At 39.9% G+C, this 21762-nt stretch overlaps 1 protein-coding gene across 1 annotated transcript in view; it reads left to right on the top strand.

Annotated features, from left to right (window-relative positions):
• The window catches only part of LOC307024402 (leucine-rich repeat-containing protein 51-like), a gene marked incomplete at its 3' end in the record, with an annotated part of 124594 nt that extends 107463 nt beyond the window's left edge, over window positions 1–17131 (top strand). Inside the window, exons 2-5 of the mRNA XM_079658473.1 lie at window positions 13609–13668; window positions 15296–15501; window positions 16169–16317; window positions 16996–17131. Coding sequence (XP_079514599.1) covers window positions 13617–13668; window positions 15296–15501; window positions 16169–16317; window positions 16996–17131 — 543 coding nt within the window. The 5' untranslated portion in view covers window positions 13609–13616. The remainder of the gene's footprint in view (window positions 1–13608; window positions 13669–15295; window positions 15502–16168; window positions 16318–16995) is intronic.
• Between the last annotated feature and the right edge of the window lie 4631 nt (window positions 17132–21762).

Here is a 21762-nt window from a genome sequence, read left to right on the forward strand (position 1 = left end):
CTATGGAGCCCTGGTATAGGACTAGCTTAATTACGCCACGGTGAGACGTGGATGCTGATGTGCTGGTTGGGTGATTAGACTGTCTTCTATCAACTTACATGCAAATCTCTTTCTCCCTGAAAGAAACCCCCAAAAACCACGGATGGGCAGCATCCGTGGCTGTGTGAAGCTTGAAACTGCGGTACTTACTGAGCATTGTGACGGGTAGTAGTTACCCGAACTGCATAACTCCATGCTGTAACGCGTTACACCCGACACTGCCTGGAACTCACCTTAACCCTAAACTAAAGCAACGATATTCTCTCTTTTTTCCTCTCTCCTTTTTCTTCTTCTCTTTCTCTCTTCTTCGTTCTTCTCTTGCTTTTCTCTTTCTTCTTCTTTTCTCCTTCTTTCCTTTCTCTCTTTTCTTTCCTTACCTGTTTTAGCGGTGAGGCGCAGGGAAAGGAGGCGAGCCTGCTGTGCGCTGAACCTGCTAGTAGTGATGTTACGTATTGCGCCGAGGCTTCGGAGCGTGTGTCGAGTAATCCCCAATCTTTTTGTGAAGCATGTATCGAGGCTTGTATCATTTTGGGCCAGTGACGTCATCGATGACAAGCGAACCTCGCTGCCTGTCGATACCACGTGACTGCTTCGGGAAGCGATTCATTTGAACCGTTGAGCCACAACGCTCATAATACCCATGGATGTATAACAACCATATTACCCCTCCTGTACCCGGGTCCGCTGGTGACATGATGGAATTAAAAGAGCTCAGACCCTCAGTTATATAGAGGTCGGAAAATGTCATAAGTATAAATAGATACAAGCATAAATAAATGTAGGAATAAACATGAATAAATAAATGAATAAATGCAGATAAGATATATCCAGTGTTTTTTTTTTTTTTTGGGTAGATTCAGCGTGTGGGCTGTGGCTCGCTGGAAAGCAGCCGACCCACGACCGCAGGGTTTGCTTATAGAAGCTACAGCTAAATGAGATAATGCAGTTAATAAAATGTATTCCTGATATGGTTTAGCCTTCTCAGGCTACAACGTGGTTAAGTTTATGAATAATATTAAGGAATACGAATCCCTCTTTGCAATGTTTACCAGCCTCCTATAGGCTTTTCAATCACAATCGTTCAACTGGAATGAAAACAATATTGTTAACATGAAAATAGGATTTTATGTCCGTTGTTTAGAGTTATTCTAAGGCTTTACTCATTGGGAACTCGGTATGAGATAGAGCGCAACTGTTGAGATTTCCAATTTGCCTGTTTTACACGCTTTGACCAACAGGGGTTTATGTTCAAATGAAGCCCATGATGAAGCCTCATGACATGAACCCTTTGCGAACCAATTGCTGGAAAGCTTCAAAGCTTCATAAGGCTTCATCTCGCCATCACTACCTGCTTGCCACCTAAGACGCACTTAGAGACCAGTACTGCTACTGAGCCGGGAGGAGAAGTAGCTTCGATGAGATGTAGCTTGAGCCCTGCCTGCCTGCAAGAGGGGTTGTGGTTGAAGCCGGAAGTGGGTGAAGCTTCGCAAGGGATGAGGGCCCGTTCCGCGTGAAGGCCGGAAGCGCCGCATTTGAGCGGCCCTGATGCCAGTGATGCCCTCTCGAGAGACTGAAGGCGTGTGTCAATTGTTTGCCTGAAGTAGCCATTTCCATTAAGCCGGAGGAACTTCCGTGGAGCTCAGTATCCTTGTCTTTTTCTTCCGCATCCGGGTTTGCGGGGTGGCCGGCTAGAACCGCTAGCCAACTGGGGAACGCCCCCTGTAGCTTAATCCGCAAGACTGCGGAGCTGATGGATTAATACCCGGAGCTGGGACGAAGCCCTGCTGCTGCTTGTGCGTTGACACCTGAAAGACAGCTGATGGGAAAGGGGAGAGCATATATAGAGGGATTACCAGGTGCGATGATTAGGCTTGTGAATGAGGGACGTGATAGGCTTGCTGAGGAGTGGCGCTCCCTATCATTAGTGAAGGGAGCGAGTATTGCCATGACGTGCAATACGAGTGATAGGTCTTCCTGCCTGAATTTGCGCTGAGCTTCATATCTACATGCAATTTAAATAACATTTACATTTACTCATGCAAAATCTGTTTGACATACATGAAACACACATTCTTTCAGTTTTATTCACACACACAGTAGTGAGTGTGTCATCCCTATATTGACTCTTGTGTGACAGCTAATTAAACCCTTCACTAACATCCTCCGCTGCCACACCAGAGACAGACATTAGTCACTCTTATCTTCACACAAATGCAGATTAAAACACACACACACACACACACACACACACACACACACACACACACACACACACACACACACACACACACACACACACACACACACACACACACACACACACACTGGTGTGAAACCAGACTGTCCTCAGAATATACTTAACCTCATTCTATCTGGAAGGTAAAACACACTCAAACACACACTCATTCATCAATTCTCTCGTCACACATGTAGACACACACATTCTCTCATCACTTATTTCTGTCTGTGGCAGATAATAATGAATTATGTTCTTCTGTACACACACACACACACACACACACACACACACACACACACACACACACACACACACAGTCATTTATATATGTGCTTTGCCCGTTCGTGTGTGTGTGTGTGTGTGTGTGTGTGTGTGTGTGTGGGTGTGTGTGTGTGTGTGTGTGTGGGTGTGTGTGTGTGTGTGTGTGTGTGTGTGTGTGTGTGTGTGTGTGTGTGTGTGTGTGTGTGTGTGTGTGTGTGTGTGTGTGTGTGTGTGTGTGTGTGTGTGTGTGTGTGTGTGTGTGTGTGTGTGTGTGTGTGTGTGTGTGTGTGTGTGTGTGTGTGTGTAATATGCTGATGTCATCATGTGTTCATTTGACAGACCATAAAGACAGATATCTCCCCATTACCTTCCTAATCACATGACCTTTACAAAGTCAATCAAATTTGATTTATTTTTTCCCGATGCTTTAGGCTGGTGATAATTTCACAAGATGGGAGGTTGTTTTTGTAGTGAATATGTATTTCAGGTCTTAATTGTGTAAATGTCATTGATTTATTATAATGTATATGTTATCTTCAACTTATGACAGTCTTGTCGTCTCTTCCAACATCCTGGGTCTTCTGTTGCAGCTTAAAACGACTTCCTACAGTATAAAATGTTATGCCTTGATTTGACTTTCGATCATAAAAGGTATTGGCACTGAGTATAGTGGAAGAGAATTGGCAGTGGATGCAGTATAAAGACTTAGATTAAAAAAAAACGTTGTCCCCTCCGTAGTCCCGTCCTTTCCTCTGTGACCCTGTTTAAGGTCAGCGCTCGTTGGCATGTATTAGCTCTAGAATTGCCACAGTTCTCAAAGTAACGTTAGAGCGATCAAAGGAACCATAAGTGATTCAATGAGCCATTCGCACTTTCACTGTACCGGGCGTGCGTACTTAGTCTTGCATGGCTTAATTTTTGAGACAAGCATATGCTAGTGGCAGGACCAACCAGGTGTTTACAGATTTGTGTTCTTTCTTTTTTGTCCATCCATTCTTAATGGTATTTCTGGTGTGATGAAAAAACGTACATTTATGACTTTCTTTCTCTACATCCTTTAACAGTCAGGTTTTTATTCACTCCAGGGAATGCAGGACTTTTTTTTCACCTCATTCGCAGATGCTCTTCTGTTAATAAAGATATTTTTAAGAAAGGTTAACGTTAAAGGTAATCAATTAGGATAACCAACTAGATTTGCCACAAACAGTGCTTTACTTTTACTCTTAGGGTATGGGTTCAATTATTTTTAATTATTTGTATTTGTTATAAGGATGTTGTTTGTGAAATGACATTCCAGGTTTCTTTTCAGATTAAAAGCCTTCATAGAAAGTTGTTTTCCTCCTGGGGATGCACTCTGAAGTTCAAAATCAACTTCTGCAGACTCACTATAATAATGATTTGAAATGTCAGCTTGCAGATGTTTTCTTTGTCGCTTAGAGGTTTTCCAAGTAAAACGCTGAAGCCTCTAGTTCCTTTAGATGTATTTGTCTCTGCACTAAACCTTTTTCTTAATTATTCAAGTGTTTTCAGGGAAATCTCACATATATGGAGAGTTATTTTGGTTTCTCATATCATTTTTATATGGTGGAACTTGAGAGGCTTTCCCAATCTGAAGTGGAGATCCCAGTTCAAATATTGAAGCACTTTGCCTTAGTACTCCATTTCAAAGAAGTTTTCTAGTAAAACTAAACTTTGAGCTATATATATTCAGCAGTTAAGCCCTTGGAGCTTACAATGCTCTCATATGGCAGAAACACATTGACATTGAGAAAGATTTCTGTTTCCTAAAATAATCCCTTAAAAGTAATGGATTTCAGTGTTTGAATCCTTAATTTTGTTCTGCGATATATAGATTTGTGTCTAATATCAAAACAGTCTGACAAGTAATACAAAATCCCTGCTTGAAATACAGCACACTGCATATTGGAGGGTGAGGTTATTTAAGGATGAGTCATGTGTTTGAGAGTCCAAACCCTTTTATGTGAGGCTGTACTCAGCCACAGCGCTTCATTGGGGGAAATGCTAAAATCATGCTAACGTAGTAACAATGCTACATGCTGTGTGTTAACTGTTTAGTTTTAGCATGCTTACATTTACATAATCACATGGATTACAGCTGAATGTTATTTGGTTTGCGGGTATTTAGTCATAAACCAATAAACTGGACAAATTGAAATGATGATGGCGCTCGATAACAATGTAAGTTAATATTTTTCACCCTAAAGAAACATAAATAATTAAAATCCATCCTCACTCATCCATCTTAAATTCACATGCTTGGCTATTGATGGCCCTTAAGGTAAAGGTATACCAAATAAGGATTCATCTTCTGGGGAGCGTAACTTTTTTTTGAGCCACTTGATGTTGTGAAATGTTAATGTTTCGTTTCATGGCAATCAAGACTACTGTCGTTGAGATGAGAGTCAATGACAACCGACTGCTGGCAGTAAAGTCTCAGGATCACCAAGGTCCCATGATGAATCCTCAGGAAAACATTAATGTGTTTTTAGAGTTCACGGCAATCCATCTAATATATGTTGAGATATTTCAGTCTATAAAAGTGTTGGATGGACAGGCTTAATGACCAACATTGTAATCCTTATAACCTTATCCTCTAGCTTCAAATTTCACAGAAGTAAGGTACCATGTGTATAAAACGTGAGATAAATAATGAGCCTTTCTAGGATTTATTTCAGACAGATTCTGTAGATAATGTGGTTTCTGCCTGAAGGAAGATTATTAACAGCGCGGCTAATTCATGTTGTGCCTGGGAATCCATGTAGCAAATTAAAAAGGACATCTCATATCAAACACAACACCCTCTAATCTTGGTTGAGAAGTTGTGAATTAATTAACCAAACTTTTACTGATTCATAAACTAAAGCTACTTAAAACATCAAAAGAAGCAGCAAACAGGATCAGTGAAACGTGACTTATTTACCTGCACACCTGCATCGCTTTTGGTATATACTTGAATCCTTAAATACATTTTGAAAACAGATTATTCTAGGTCGGAAGTTGCATTGATCTAAAGGAAGATGTGTGCTTGTGACTGTAGTCCCTCTCCCCACTGTGCGCTGTTGGAGTAACACCCCCCTCCTGGTGGTGCCCCAGCACTAAAGCACTTAACCCCGCCTGCTCCAGCTGAGCCGCACTGAGGCCATATTGAGCAACTCCCTGAAGTCACTTTGTGTATTTGAATGAGGGTAAAATGGGTGGTATTTAAAAAAAAAAAGAAAAAAAGAAAAGAAAAGGGTTCCCATGTGGTCGGTGGCTAAATAAAGTTAGAGGAAATGGAAGATGAGACTTTGCTTTGTTTTAAACTCTTTGCGGAAATTTAAGATGTTGGCATGAAGCCACCTGTGCTCTATCTGTATGTGCTAACTCTAGAAAATATATTAGTACTTATATCTGGATTTGGACTTTTAAAGTTAACAATTTTTTTTGTTTTTTTTAACTGCCATTACTCCTCATAAGTTTACGAGTTAAGATATTGAATACATATACAGGGTAACGTTATATTGTAATATTTTACCATGCACTTTTAAAAATATAGAAATATAATTAAAGGGAAATAATAGTGGGGATAATATTTCATCATAATACATATCTTTGTTTTAATTAGAGGTTGCGTATACTGTATAATGGTCAGGTATCTAACCAAAGGTATGGCAAACCTCACATCATTTCTGTTCAAATTGGCAAATACAAATTTACATTAACGCAAACGTTTAATGTAAACCAGAGCCGAAGTATCCTCTGAAGAATTTGCTGCAAAATACTGCTTTTTACTAAACCATGTTATATTAAGTTTGCAGAATCTAACCTGAAAAAGTTCCACCTTCAATGCAGTGTTCACCTCGATAAAGGAAATATTGCCAATTACAATGACGAACAAAACCAATCATTCACATTTCCTTTTTTTGTCTCCATACCAACTGTACAACTGAGTGTATAAGTAACGGATAATTATCCTCAGGGTACAGCATGAGTTCTGAAAGTGCCTCTCTAATGGACTGAAACGCCCGGCCCCATACTGACTGACATGACTAATACCGTGTGTTCCTGGTCCGATGGCCGTCTGACAGTTAGCAGCTAACTGACTGATGGACTGGCTCGCTGACTGACTAAACAACCAAGGACCTGAGGATCGGACAGATTGACTATCAGTATAGTTTTAATCCAAGGGAAGCCGCCATGTGTATCCATGCCACGAGCGGGCTGAGTGACCAGCGGGTTAATAGCATGACCTCCTATTTAATACTGAAGAGTGCGGGGGGGGGGGGGGCTACAATGAGAGATGGTGACAGAGGAAGGGCTGAGGGTATGCATGACGAGCAAAAAGAAGATGGGTTTTATATCACAGAGAGTGAATGAGAAGAAAAACACACATGGGGTGAAAAGAGCCCACATTGTTCTAACATATGGTATTCAAATCGAGCATCTATCAGTCAGTGCTCATAACCCTGTTTGATCTGATCACTACTTATTAACTTTTGGTGTTCTGTTATTAGACTATAAACCAATGCATAAGAATGCCTACAAAAGAAATCTATCAGATTCTGCTGTAGCAACATTTATGGAAACAATTCCATCAGTGCTTAGGTCATTAACATCTCACAGGGAGGACTCCTTTACCAACCTGACGCCCCCCCAAACAGATCATATGATTGATCGTGTTACAGAGGCGCTAAAAATAACACTGGACTCTATTGCTTGCCCCTTTTAAAATTAAGAAAATTAAACTAAGAAGACTAGCTCCATGGCATAACAATGAAACACGCATAATAAAGCAGAGGACAAGGCAACTTGAAAGGAAATGGCGCTCCACCAAGCATGAAGAATTTCGGTTACTGATAACCTTAAAAGATATAAGGCACTACGCACTGCCAGAGCAGCTTATTATTCCTCCCTAATAGAAGAAAATAAAAACAATGCCAGGTTTCTTTTTAGTACAGTAGCCAGGCTGACCGAGAGTCACAGCTCCACTGAGTCTTCTATTCCTACATCCATCAGTAGTAATGACTTCTTTAATGATAAAATTATAACTCTCAGGGACAAAATAAACCACCACCTACCCTTAGCCAGCACTGAATCACCCTTAACACCGGACATATACTTAGAGTGCTTCTCTCCTATAGACCACAACCAACTAAATTCAATTATTTCATCCTCTAAAAGCATCTACCTGGAACTTAGACCCTGTTCCCTAAGCTGTTCACGGAAATTACTCCCCTAATTAATACACCTGTATTAAATATGATGAATATATCTTTACTGTCAGGCAATGTTCCACAGTCATTTAAAGTAGCTGTAATTAAACCTATTATTAAAAAAAAACCTTGATCCTGAGGTTATGGCCAACTACAGGCCAATATCAAACATTCCCTTCCTCTCAAAAATCCTTGAGAAAGCATTGGCCTCACAATTGAGTGCATTTTTAAATACAAATTGTTTATTTGAGAAATTACAGTCAGGTTTTAGAAAACATCATAGCACAGAGACAGCACTGGTTAAAGTCACAAATGACCTGCTTTGTGCATCTGACTTGCCTCTATCCTGGTTCTGTTAGATCTGAGTGCTGCCTTTGACACTATTGACCATAACATACTACTCCAAAGATTAGAGTTTTTAATAGGTATAAGGGGAACTGCACTAAGCTGGTTCAGGTCTTATCTATCAAAACGGTCTCAGTTTGTATCTGTCAACGATGAATCCTCATTACAAACTACAGTCAATCATGGAGTACCGCAAGGGTCTGTACTTGGACCCATCCTGTTAATCATATGCTACCATTGGTCAATATCATAAGGAACAACTCCATACATTTTCATTGTTATGCAGATGATACACAATTGTATCAATTAAACCAGATGTACAATTTCCATTAGTTAAACTGCAAGGATGCCTCACAGACATAAAGACATGGATGACCAGCAACTTTCTATCATTAAACTCTGACAAAACAGAGGTCATTATACTAGGTCCCCAGCACCTTCGGAACGAATTGTCCAACAACATAATTTCTTCGAATTGTATTACCATGACCTCCAGCACCACGGTAAAAAATCTTGCCGTTATTTTTGACGAAGATTTGTCTTTTAAATCCCATATAAAGCAAATTTCAAGGACTGCCATACTTCCATCTACGGAATATTGCAACAATCAGGCACATCCTAAATCACAACAATGCAGAAACACTAATCCATGCTTTTATCACCTCCAGGCTGGATTATTGCAATTCCCTTTTATCAGGCTGTTCAAACTCATCATTAAAGACCCTTCAATTCATACAAAATGCTGCAGCACGGGTTTCAACAGGAACAAAGAAGATGGACCGCATCACTCCTGTTTTAGCAGCATTGCAGTGGCTACCAGTTAAGTCCAGGATTGATTTTAAAATACTTTTACTCACATACAAAGCGCTAAATGGTCAGGGACCATCCTACCTACAGGATCTTTTAATCTCCTATTGCCCCTCTAGGGCATTAAGATCCCAGAGTGCAGGTCTGTTGGTGGTTCCCAGAGTCCACAAAAAAAGGTCAGGTGCTAGAGCTTTCGGCTACCAAGCCCCGTTCCTCTGGAATCAACTTCCAGTGACGGTTAGGGAGGCAGACAGAGTCCACACATTTAAGAGTAGGTTAAAGACTTTCCTTTTTAGTACAGCGCACAGTTAAGACTGGGTTTAAACCCCCTTTTATACATCCTCATGGACCCTTCGTTTTATGGAATTGTATTTATTGTACTCTAACTGTATTTGTGTCATTGCATTATGTTCCTTTTTAAATGGGTATTTTCACATTGATCTTGTAAGATATGTTTGTTGTTTTTACATTGTTTCACATTGCCAATTGTGTTTGTTGACTTGTGAAGCCCTCTGAGAAAAAATAGGATTTGTGATTTTGGGCTATATAAATACAATTGAATTGAATTGAATTTCTAGTGCCATTCGAGTCCTGAGAGACGAGGACACACATCTTTATTATTGGACGAGAAGGACAGATTGGTAAGAAAGTGACAGAGAAGGAATGGCATTAAAAACATGGAAAGGATCATTACGTAGTGAAGTAAAAGAGGCTAGATGAGGGAAAGAACTGGGAGATTTCTGGTTGTTTGTTTAGTGGTAATGGTCAAAATAATTGCCTCTATCTTTCTTTGGGCAACACAACAAATGTGGCTTTAGGCAGTGGTCAGGCTTTGGTGTGTGTATTGTGTGTTGCAGTTTGTTTCCTTGTCCCCTCCGGCCACACTGAGTTTCCTAGAGGGCATGAGCCTTTTTAATTACGTGCAGGAACATAACTGGCAAGGGTTTGATATCAATGCTATTGAAAGGATCATGGATATTTAACCTGCAACAAGCTCTCTGCTAACTATATGTGCCTGGGGATGTAGAGATAAGAAAAGCAGCCTCTTACGCTGGACACTGTTTCCCCTTTTCCATATTTGTTCACATTTTCTGTGAAAGAAAGACACTATTTTGTCTGTGTCATGAATCTGCTATGCTCAAGTATGTTTGTACCTCTTTGGCTGAAGGGACAATGAATGCAGCCACATGAGGATACCTATGGAAAATGCACCATTAGATGTAGTAATCTTACTTTGGACCCTGTAGCAGAATAATGCATTTCTTACCATGTTGTTTCCCCAGAACAATAATATTATACAACTCTGCAAACTTCCGATCAGGTCTATAAAATATAAGTGCCACAGTCGCGATGGAGTTGGAGATCAGAACATCTTAAATGTCATCAGTGAATGTCAGGGTTCAGTGTCAGGTTGTTTGAATCGAAAAGCAAGTGATTTATCCTACCAATATACACATTGAGCAAACACACAGTGAGAGATCCATGCAGAAAGAGATGTAATTCTGTTTCTAGCAGTAGCTGTAATTCTAACTGGGTAAACATGTAATTTAGTGAAAAGGAAGAAGTCATGAAATGAAGCTGAAATTAAAGATACTATTGTCTGGTTAGAATAACTGTGAGAGAGCTCCTGTCTTAAAGTGCTGTCTGTACAAGATCATTAGAAAATCACCCGTCCACACGGCAGCGTGCGTTGAAGCTTCAACGCTTCTGCCCATTCACTTTGAATGGGGTGACGTCACGCGTAGCCGAACTGCATTGTGGGAGCGTCTCTTCGCTTCAAAAGTTGAGCAATGTTCAACTTTAGAAGCTTCGACGGAAGCGTCAGCCAATCAAATCCTATGCCAGTACAAGCTCTAGCCAATCAAACAGTGTGCTTGTGTGTCCGGGGCGGGAGATTCATGTGATTGGTTGTTGGTCGAGCTTCAGACACGCCCGCCGACAAGCTTCAACGCACGCCGCTGTGTGGACGCTGCGGAAAACATGGTTTTGTTTATCACTTATTGTTTTAGCTGAATGGGAACACAATTGATATCATACATTTTTTAACGTAGGGGAATATATTTTGTCTCAAATTTGGAGAAAAAGAATGTTAAAAGACGAGCGTGAAAACTGTTGTGTTTCTATAGAAATGCATTTGGTTATTGTGTAACTGCAAGAAAATGCACCTTCACAATGAAAGGAGGTGTTTGTTGATGTGTTTTTGCAGATTGCATGCATGTAGCGCCTGTCTTAAACCTCTGTTTGCTCAGGTCAAAGCACTCATTATCAAAAATGCAAGAAAAATCTATTCCATTACTAAAGGGCCAAGGCTACCCCTTCTAAAGTGATCTTCTATAGTCAAAACCACAATTGATAATGGAGTTAATTTAATCCAAATGTTTTCATTTGAATCATTTTGCAACGTCTGCACAGTGACAGTATGGTTCTTGTGGTAAATTGCCGATTTGTTTTGGACATTTGGTTGCAGAAGAGTTGCTATAATAACATAACCAAAAAAAAGTTGAGAAGAATCACAACTTTTCTGACAGCTGCCGTATTGCTCTGACATTTCAAACTCAACATTTATGACCACCAGTGCCGAAACCAAGAGCATTTTTCTCTCATTATATCGTGTTTGCATTATAGTGTGTGATTTGACATGTTGGACATTTCTGCAAAACCCTGGATTTTGTTCATAAGAGTTAGAAAACATGTTTTATTTATCTGGATTTTAATCAATTCACCATTTACAATTCAAATTGCAAGATAAAAGACAATATTTCAGGGCAAATGTCTCACAGACAGTCGTGAACCCTTAACATTGCTGGTTAAAACCCACTCAATACATGGGAGTGTGTGTGTGTGTGTGTGTGTGTGTGTGTGTGTGTGTGTGTGTGTGTGTGTGTGTGTGTGTGTGTGTGTGTGTGTGTGTGTGTGTGTGTGTGTGTGTGTGTGTGTGTGTGTGTGTGTGTGTGTGTGTGTGTGTGTGTGTGTGTGTGTGTGTGTGTGTGTGTGTGTGTGTGTGTGTGTGTGTGTGTGTGTGGCACCAACTCTGTAGCCCTTCATTTTTCTGACTGCAGATCTTGCCCGTGGCTGTTCATCTTTCGCCTCTAGCAGTATTTTTTTCTCTTTCAAATGTCATATGCTGATTATCTTAAAGCCTACAGTACACCCTTTAGTGTCGATATGCATATTCAATTTCCTGTTAAAGATCCTGTTAAGGTAAGAGTTTTTTTTAATCACTGTGTTGCCGTCCACATTCACACCTTTGAGCTTCTTCAGTGTCATTCTGTTTGCTGGTGTAGTAAATGTCAGATAAGCACATTACTCAAGGGCATGAAGATGGCAGTTACACAGAGAGAGCCACCGCTGAGTCGAGACCTTCCATCTGCTCTGGTCATGAGCCTGAATTTTTAGGAATACTGGGACTTGTTTTTCATATTTAATTCAACTAGTGTGACCCTGATTTTCATCTATGAGGAGACATCCAAGAGAAAGATACACACGTACTCCTGAATGAACCCCTACAGAACTCCTACGTTTGATTACAGAAAATAGCTGTAAAGAAGCTTACAGTACAAAGCATGCTTACACACTTTAAAACCTCCTCACACTCCTACTTCACACAGTCTGACACCCATGGTCACAAACACACTGATTCCAGCCAGTGTCTCTGTCTGTCTTTGTCTGCGTCCTTGACTCGGACTCAGCGTGCCTGTTCTTTCTACATCTCATTGAAGGATCAAATGCTATTATTGAAGCTACACAAACACAAACACACTGGCATCTTGATTGAGTGAAAGGGTGAGGAGAAACTCAATTGGATGAATGTTATTTTCCATCAACTCCTCTCCTCTTCAGCCCCTCTTTCTATACTTGTCCTCTGTTTGCCCTCTCAAACACATGTTCTGTTATTTTGTGTCTTAAATCTGCTTGCCCAGTTCAGGGGCACACAGACCAGGTAAGGGCCCACGAGGTTAGCTCCACTATACAACATAGAGACATATTGACATTCAGTCTAAAGGATGTTGTTGACTCACCAGTGATCTTCACCTGAGTTTGAACGCATGAGGAAGCAGTCAGAGGAAGGTGAACATGCTCAAAGGCCTGAGGTTGTAACTGGGTTTGAATGTCTTTTGTAGCTTGAGGTCTTTAGAGGAATACTTCTTCCTGAATGTGTGTTTACTTCACCGTTTTCAAGCACATAACTTCTCAGTGCCGGCTCTGAATCATTGACAAACCTGACTGTGGGTTTAATGATGAAGTTACCAAATATTATTGTTATGTATGCCACAGTTTCATACTTGTTCCAATGATAAGTGTTTCTTTTTTTATTTTAAACGATACCTTTTTGACTGTGAGAGATTTTAATGTGTGAATAACAACACAGTGAAGTACTGCAGTCATTGTATTAAAATCTTACTTGAGCTTAATGACGTTTTAAAGAGTTGAATAGAGATGGAGAATGTATGTTTGTAAATAGGATCAATAAGGATTTGAGGTATTTTTTTAGTTAGCGTTTTAAACTTGAGCCGAATTTCTGCCGTTCTGATAACAATTTTTTTTAATTTGTTTTAATTAAAGTGCCATAAGGAAAACAGTTGCTAGGAAACACAATTTTTGTAATTTTGTACCCATATGTTTATATTTGAATCTGTAAACAGGTCTATGGAAGTTCAGATGTCATATTCAATAGTTTCATATGAACAGTTTGCTGTTTTTCAGACTTGAACATGTATAGCCCTCCAGTGGATCTCTCATTCAAAGCCATCAGCAGTGTAACAGGTAAGCTTTGCTGCTGATCATATATGGTATTCTATATATTTCCAGAGTTCTCATAGCCTTGCTGTTATAACTGTGATGCTTAATGTATCACATGGCTTACATTATTCATGGTAAGGTGTTATTTTTAGCCCACCTGCTTTTTTAGTTAATGAAATCCTGTAGCAGAGTTCTTCCTTGACATGTGGGTCATTATTTCGCATGTTAGGTAACGTACTGATATGAAAGTGTATTGTCCATGTGCTGCCACATATGAGACACAATGGGATTAATAAGACACCAAAGAAAGACATCACTGTTGAACTATTTGACTGAAAATGTACTCAAGTGTAATGAGCGCATACTGACACCAATACATCATCTTAAATTAAGAGTTAGTAGCAATTTATTATTTTGATTACTGGCTTTTACTTTACTACTGTTGTGTTCAAAGACTGTTTTATAATGCTGCTACTTTATTTTTTTTACCATGGATGTGTACAGACATTTTTTAAAACATGTTCTTGCCTCTTTCAATTCAAACACTGAGTAAGTGCATTGAACAAATCAATGACTGGATGTGTCAGAACTTTCTCCAATTAAACAAAGATAAAACTGAGGTAATGGTTTTTGGAGCCGAGGCAGAATGTATAAAAGTTATTTCTGAGCTTCAGTCTGCAATGTTCAAAACAACAGATAAAGCCATAAATCTAGGTGTAGTCATGGACTCTGAGCTGAGTTTCAACAGTCACATTAAAACCGTTACTAAATCAGCTTACTATCACCTAAAGAACATATCTAGGATTAAAAGACTAATGTCACAGCAGGATTTGGAAAAACTTGTCCATGCTTTTATCTTCAGTAGACTGGACTACTGTAATGGTGTCTTTACAGGTCTCACTAAAACATCTATTAGAAAGCTCCAGCTGATTCAGAACGCCGCTGCTCAAGTCCTCACTAACACTAAGAAAGTGGATCACTCCTGTTCTGAAGTCTTTACACTGGCTTCCTGTGTGTCAAATAATTGATTTCAAAATACTGCTGCTGGTTTAGAAAGCACTGAATGGTTTAGGCCCAAAATACATTCCTGACCTCCTGCTAAATTATGAACCATCCAGATCTCTCAGGTCTTCAGGGACTGATCAGCTTTCTGTCCCCAGAGTCAGAACTAAACATGGAGAAGCAGCGTTCAGTTATTATGCTCCAAATATCTGGAACAAACTCCCAGAAACCTGCAGGTCCACTGCAACTCTTTAAATCCAGGCTGAAGACTTTTCTTTTTGCCGCTGCTTTTAATTGAACTATTCATATCTTAAACTGCACTGTCACTTTTATCCATGTATTTTTTCTTTTAATGTTTATTTTATTAACTTTTCTTTTTAATGACTGATTTTAAATGCCATTTTCTGAATGTCTTTCATTTTTTGTAAAGCACTTTGAATTGCCTTGTGTTGAAAAGTGCTATATAAATAAACTTGCCTTGCCTTGCCTTTATTTATAATGTTAGTCTACTAATTATATTTCTGTCTACACCGTCCCTTTGCTTTAACAATGCACATTTCCCCACTGTGGGACTAATTATTCTGATTCTGATATACAAGTACTCAAGAAAAGCTGGACTTGCACTGTAAATGCTTTATTTGTGGTTAAGGTGCGCTGGCGGTGGTACCCAGAAGTGGTCTTCGCCCTCTAAAATCCAACTCTAAGGGGAAGTATTCCAGCCACAGTTTCCGTCTCAGTAACAACAACATCCCTGACCTGGTCGGCCTCCAGTTCATGCTCGGACACTTTCTGGCTCAACCGTTGAAGCTCGGCTGGCTTGACCTCTCGTTCAACAAAATCACATGCATAGAGCCGGTGAGGGCTTCTCTCTTTGCTTGCTTCTATGTGCTTTACCATGTTTATTAGCTTACTTCCTTTATCTCTTTGCTTGTTGACCCACGATCACAAAGAAACAGACTCATTTATTGTCAGTATTGTCATTTCCAAGTCAAAGTCAACTTTATTGTCAATCTTTCAGTTTGTGTGTACAGACAGAGAGATCGAAATCCTGTGTCCCACAATCCCGAATACAAATATACAGATATATATAAAAATATGTATATCCTATATATATACTCAATCAACACACATTTATACATATGCATACATTAAGTTAAAAGCACAACAATCAATATATACAAAATAACAGTCACTTCAATATCTTTGGGAATGTACATTAGTGCAAGATTGTCCATAGCAGTGTAAAAAGTGTCTGGTGCTTGATTTGAGTGTCTGAGTGTGTGGGGGGTGTTATAGTCCAGTGGGGGCAGGGGGTGAGGGGGGAGGGATGGGAGAGAGTTCAGCCTCCTGACATCCTGGTGGAAAAGCTGAGCTTGGTATTACTATGTTTGTTTATCTTCATTTTCACTCTCTTCCCAGACTGCTATGAGTTCTATCAGTGTGCTGCTTGTATTATTTATGCATCTACATATTTTCTAATTTCACTTTGAAACTTACTTGGCTGAGTGGGTTTGTGTTCCAGGTTTTGTGCGAGCTGCGAGAACTGCGTGTCTTGTACCTTCACGGCAACGCCATCTGGAACCTGCCAGAGGTAGACAGGCTGGGGGAGCTGCCGTATCTGCACAGCATCACGCTTCATGGAAATGCCATCGATAAAAACAAAAACTACAGGTGGAAACCTCTTTTTCTTTCATTTACACAGCTTTGCTCCCAACCCCACTTAAACACACACACATGTTCTGCTTGGCTGCAAGAAGTGCCTGTTTCTAGATCGTAAAAACGGCTAAATCTGCAACAAATCAGAAAGAGATAACAACTATTGCTAAGTGAAGACAATGCTACTTTTTACTACTTTTGTGTGGTCCAACAGTAGATACATCTGAGGGCTCACAAGATGATTAATGGGCTTTTCCCACTGAAATAAAGTGCAGTAAATGAACAGAGGAGAATTCAATCAAAATACTCAAGTATCCTGCTCCTATTTGCAACACACACACACACACACACACACACACACACACACACACACACACACACACACACACACACACACACACACACACACACACACACACACACACACACACACACACACACACACACACACACACACACACACACACACACACACACACACACACACACACACACACACACACACATACACATACACACACAGAAGGAAGATCACCATTCATTGGCTGCATTTGTCATGAATTCACCTTAATAACTTAATAGCTTTGCTTACACCAAAATATATCTTTGTTATAAACATGTTGTGTCGTTATAATTTAGAGGGACACATGAAGCCCTATATATAATTTGATTTGGGAATGTGTGTGTTTTTAGGAATCGTGTGATTTCTGCCCTGCCTCATCTAAAGAAGGTGGATTACAGTTCTGTAACTTGTGACGAGCGACGCATGGTAAAGGCCTGGCATCAAGGCAGCAAACATGGCGGGAACACCAAGCAGAGTCCTCAGTGACGGTCACCAATGAATTCATCGTTCATTAAATGAATCCATTTTTAACCTGCAGGCGAAACTACTTCAGACTTAAATATGTTCTTCCTCTAAAATCTTTTCATCCTCTTGAATTCTTTATTTCCACGATGCCAGTAAAGCTTGCTGAAATTAAATATGTTCATTTCTCTTGGGAGGTACAATTATGTGGCAAAAAGATTAAGTTATTGGTCACCGGAGCTGTATCTGAAATATATTAACCGTGGATATATTCATTTAAACTGTACGCAGTAATTTCATGTGATCGGAGGATAGGTTAACCGTCACTGTAAGGTAATCAGATCCCAATTTACAGAAAGAAGCACACACACAAATAACACAAATAGGAATGGGATATATTCAGTTTACATTGTTAACAGCTTTGGGTCTCTGCTATTACTGTCTGGTCATGTTAGAGAGGAAATATGGACGATAAATCAGCCCTGAGGCAGATTTAACTGGCTGTCCTCCAGGCTCTATGTGACGCAGAATCCTATATCGTTGTTTCCCCCTGCAAAATCTTTAATTGCTCGGATGGAAATGCCCCTGAATCAGCATTTAGACTCAATGGCCAATGAATCCAATTCCAATGAAATGGTTTATAACTAAATGTAGACCTATTTACCTTATTATAATTGATGATGTGAAGTAATCATCTTTCAGAGTCAGTATTCAGATCTCAGTTTCCTTTGAAACCTGTAGTAACATGGGTCTTTTGAAACGGCATTTAAGACCATGTATTTCAAACTGTGCAGTGAAGCCAATATGAATGGGATCTTTCCGTCAGGGCGGCAGCTGCTCTCAGCGGGGAGGCTCTCTTTGAGCACTTGAGGAAACGCTTGTATGCACTTTACAGATTTTGACAGATGGTTAACTACTGTACACGGATCTAACTATTTCTGTGATAGTTTAGATGTGCTTCTCATTTCCACATATTGAAGGCTTTAGTGAGGTGCAATGCATTGAGTTGTAGATAATGTAGCTTTAATGTAAATACACTTCCTAGTTTTCTAATGAATAGGCATCTCATTACAGCTGTAATTATGTGGTTTGAACTAAATGTTCCTTGGTTGTTTCAAACTGATACAGTCTTCATAGCGCTGCAATATAAAGACTGAGAATAATGCCAGCTTCATGCTCATGCTGTTGCTGTAATATCTGTATTATTTTTGCCTAACCACGCTTGGGTAAAGTTAGCATAAGCCTAAAGAATATGATCTTTATAACCCTGCGATACAGGCAGAACAATTTCCCAATTGTTGATTCAGTCTTTGCTCTCACTTTCACAGTGAGTTTGCCGTAGTGTTGTAACATCTATATCGTTTGGGCTTACTTTTCTCCAGAGGACAAGCGAGACAGCACTCAGGTAAAGTTCGCTATAGCTTTCTTAAGATGGTGCTACTTTTATTTTATCAATGAAGCCCCACATGGATAGAGCATTTACAGGCGTGCAATATACTGTACAAGCTCAAAAGTTCCCAAAGGTCACATTTCAACAGTTAGCCCGAGGCTAATATTGAATTTATTGTGGTAACATCTGTATTGTTCCGGCTACGTTTTACTCCAGAGGAGAAGAGAGACAGTTCTTGGATGAAGTTAGCTCACCTAAGAATGTGCTACCCTTTGTTTTATCAGAGATAAAGACCAAGTTGACCCGCTGTGGAGTAAAGTGTTCCCTTTTTCAACAGAGAATACTTTAAATAACTCTCTTGTATCAGCAGGATTTACTATAGGCCAGTCCCTGGTTGTCCTTTCAGCCTCTGAACATCTTCTATGCTTCACAACACTGCCAGTTATAACTTACTTTCACACATATTCAGATGCCTATGTTCTTGTATAACACATCATACACATACAGAACCTTTCTGAATTTAACAACATCCATAGTATATTATTTCCGCTCTGACTTATATCAGAATAATAATAACTAATTTATTTTGACCTCTGTTCTCAAACTGCAGCAAATCCTTATCACTAGTTTACTAAGTTTTAATATCACACTTCTACCCTACAAAAGGCAATAACGTCATCTTTTGCTATTTTTTTTGCCAGTTGATAAATGAAAGCAACACTTTTCATCAAGTCTACATAAAAAGGAATAGCAATTAAAGGTGTTTAGAAAAAATAGAAAACCTGAAACCGTGATCTACCTTTACAGATGTTACCATCATTCATAGCATGCAAAGATAATGTATGACTATGACTTGAGTGCAATATCAATTAGAAGGTAGTTATTAATCAATATGTCAGTCACATTTCTTATCTCATAACTTTTAATAAACAGCCGTGCCAATCACAGCGCTGCATCAGGAACATGTCTCACCAGATTGAGCAGAGGGAGTTCACACCATGAGGGAAAATAATATTGTTCTTCTAAAGGTCAAGGTGCAAATATAATGCACCACAACGAGAGGCCAGAACGCAGCACACCTGTCCCGGTGACTGATGGAGATGTTTTGGCCTAGTCTCATAGTGCGATTGCATGACTGTGGTCACAAACACATTCCCATTAGGTGTGGAGCAGCTGGCACGAGCCACAGCCAAGTTACCTGGTTTACCTTTCCTCCCCAAAACAACACAGCGTGTGCCACGGCAGCATGACAATGTTATGGTGAAAAGGAGAGCCCAGAACAGATCTGCCAAAAAACAGATGTCCTTGTGGTGGAGAAGCAAACATAGCTACACATACTTGGCACTTGAATGTGGCATCATTCAAAGAAAACTCATGTCTACCAAATAGTTTCCACAATCTGGCGACAGAAATGTTGAGTAGATGTGTCCATTAATGTTCATATAAACAGGTAGATTGATATACTTTATTTTTAGAATATTAATATACCGTTTGCAACCCGGCCACTGCTGAATATAATCACATTTCAACTAGAAACTCCAATCTTAGCGCAATGATAAAAGCTAGTAGTTAAACACCCAGAAGTATATATGAGTAGGCAGATTTCTTTACCTAACGATAAAGCTTATTAGAAAGAAAAACATTTTTAATCCCAATCTCTCCAACTTTCTTTTTGCCTTCATCAGCAGGTCTCTTTTGCCGAGTCTTCACATTTGCGGTTGTTCTACCACCTGCGGTTTTCATTAGATATCTGCTGTCATCTTGGCAAAATGCCCTCTGGTAAGCTGTAATGCACTTTTTATGTCTAGGGCTTTTATTGTGAAAGATAACACCGGAAGGATGAAGTTGGAATATACTGCCGTTGAAAATGTGGTAGGAATAAAGAGTTTGAAGTCTGTTATTATATTTTACTACCTCGTTATTTCCTCTTCCTTTGTGTGCCATAAATGGAGCCGTCATTTCTTCAGGAGATGGCAAGTCAGACATCATTTTATCCGGATTAAAGGAAACTTCTAAACGCCAATAGTGTCACATTTTTATAGTTAGTAAATTGTGCAATACATTTTTACTTCATATTGATAATTTAAAGGTCCCCTCTTATACTGTTTCCATCAATATATTAAAGGTCTCAGATATATACAAAATATGTCTCTGAAGTGTTTGGCTCGAAACACGAAACAGATCATTGTAGCATCCCATAATCCCCTCTGTTTCAGCCCTGTTTCAAAAGTGCTGATTCTCTGTCTGTTACTTTAGATGAAAATAAGGAGCCCCTCCCAACGCCCCTCTGAAAGATATTTGGTTAAAAAGAACACAATGGTGCTCTAGGAGGAGATTCAGGTGATAAGGTGTGGGGGTGGGGGGGGGTTGTTACCTTGGTTGGTGATTGGCTAATGGTTACACAAGCCAAAAAAAAGTTATGACATCATAAAGTGGCCGAAATCTGATGGACTAATTTTCAGACATGTTTTTATATAAATGGATCAGGACATGGATAATGGATCTCTTTACACATAGGGGACACATCTTTTGGATTTTGCATAATAGGTGACCTTTAAAGCACAACATGTGTCTATTGCCCCTTTACATTAAATGAAACATGAGGTCTTTCCTTCCAAGATGAACTCGTTTCCCACTCTGGCATGCAGTCCTTTGATATCCGGAAAGTTGGATCCACTCCCTGGTGTGTATATTGCACCATGACAGCACACAGGCCTGAACCATTGTGGATAAGTGGTCACTCTCACCAAAGCCACACGCATATTGTAAGAAGGAAAATATGTCTTCCTTACCCCTGTGTTACGGCCTTAGGGAAATATCAAAGCTATCATCTATACAAAAGGACAGGGAAGAACCTCACCTGGCACCATGTGGCTTTTGATGTGGTCTGAGCATGGACAGCGACATGCACAAATCCCAGTAATCCTCAACACTGAAACTGTATTGCACCTCTTGATCGTCACTGACACACCCCCTGCTGGGCCGCCCCTCCTACTAGCTGCAGTCTTTCTGTGCTCTATTCAGCGGATGTGACTTCACTACAGGACACAGACGGTGTTTATTAGGAATTCTGCTCGTCAAGAGTGAAAGCTCAGGCTACAGGCAGTTATATTTTCCGGTTCGGGAGGGAACCCAGCTCGAGAGTCATAAAAGACGGAGTCCAGAGAGTGTTATTTCACGGGCCCAGATGTGTTGAATAAATCATTTTCACAGACCTAATTAAACACTTACTGCCTTGCCCTGTTAAGCTATTAACATCTGCTCC

The sequence above is a fragment of the Notothenia rossii genome (assembly GCF_949606895.1).
Source record: "Notothenia rossii genome assembly, chromosome: 11".
Taxonomy (NCBI): domain Eukaryota; kingdom Metazoa; phylum Chordata; class Actinopteri; order Perciformes; family Nototheniidae; genus Notothenia; species Notothenia rossii.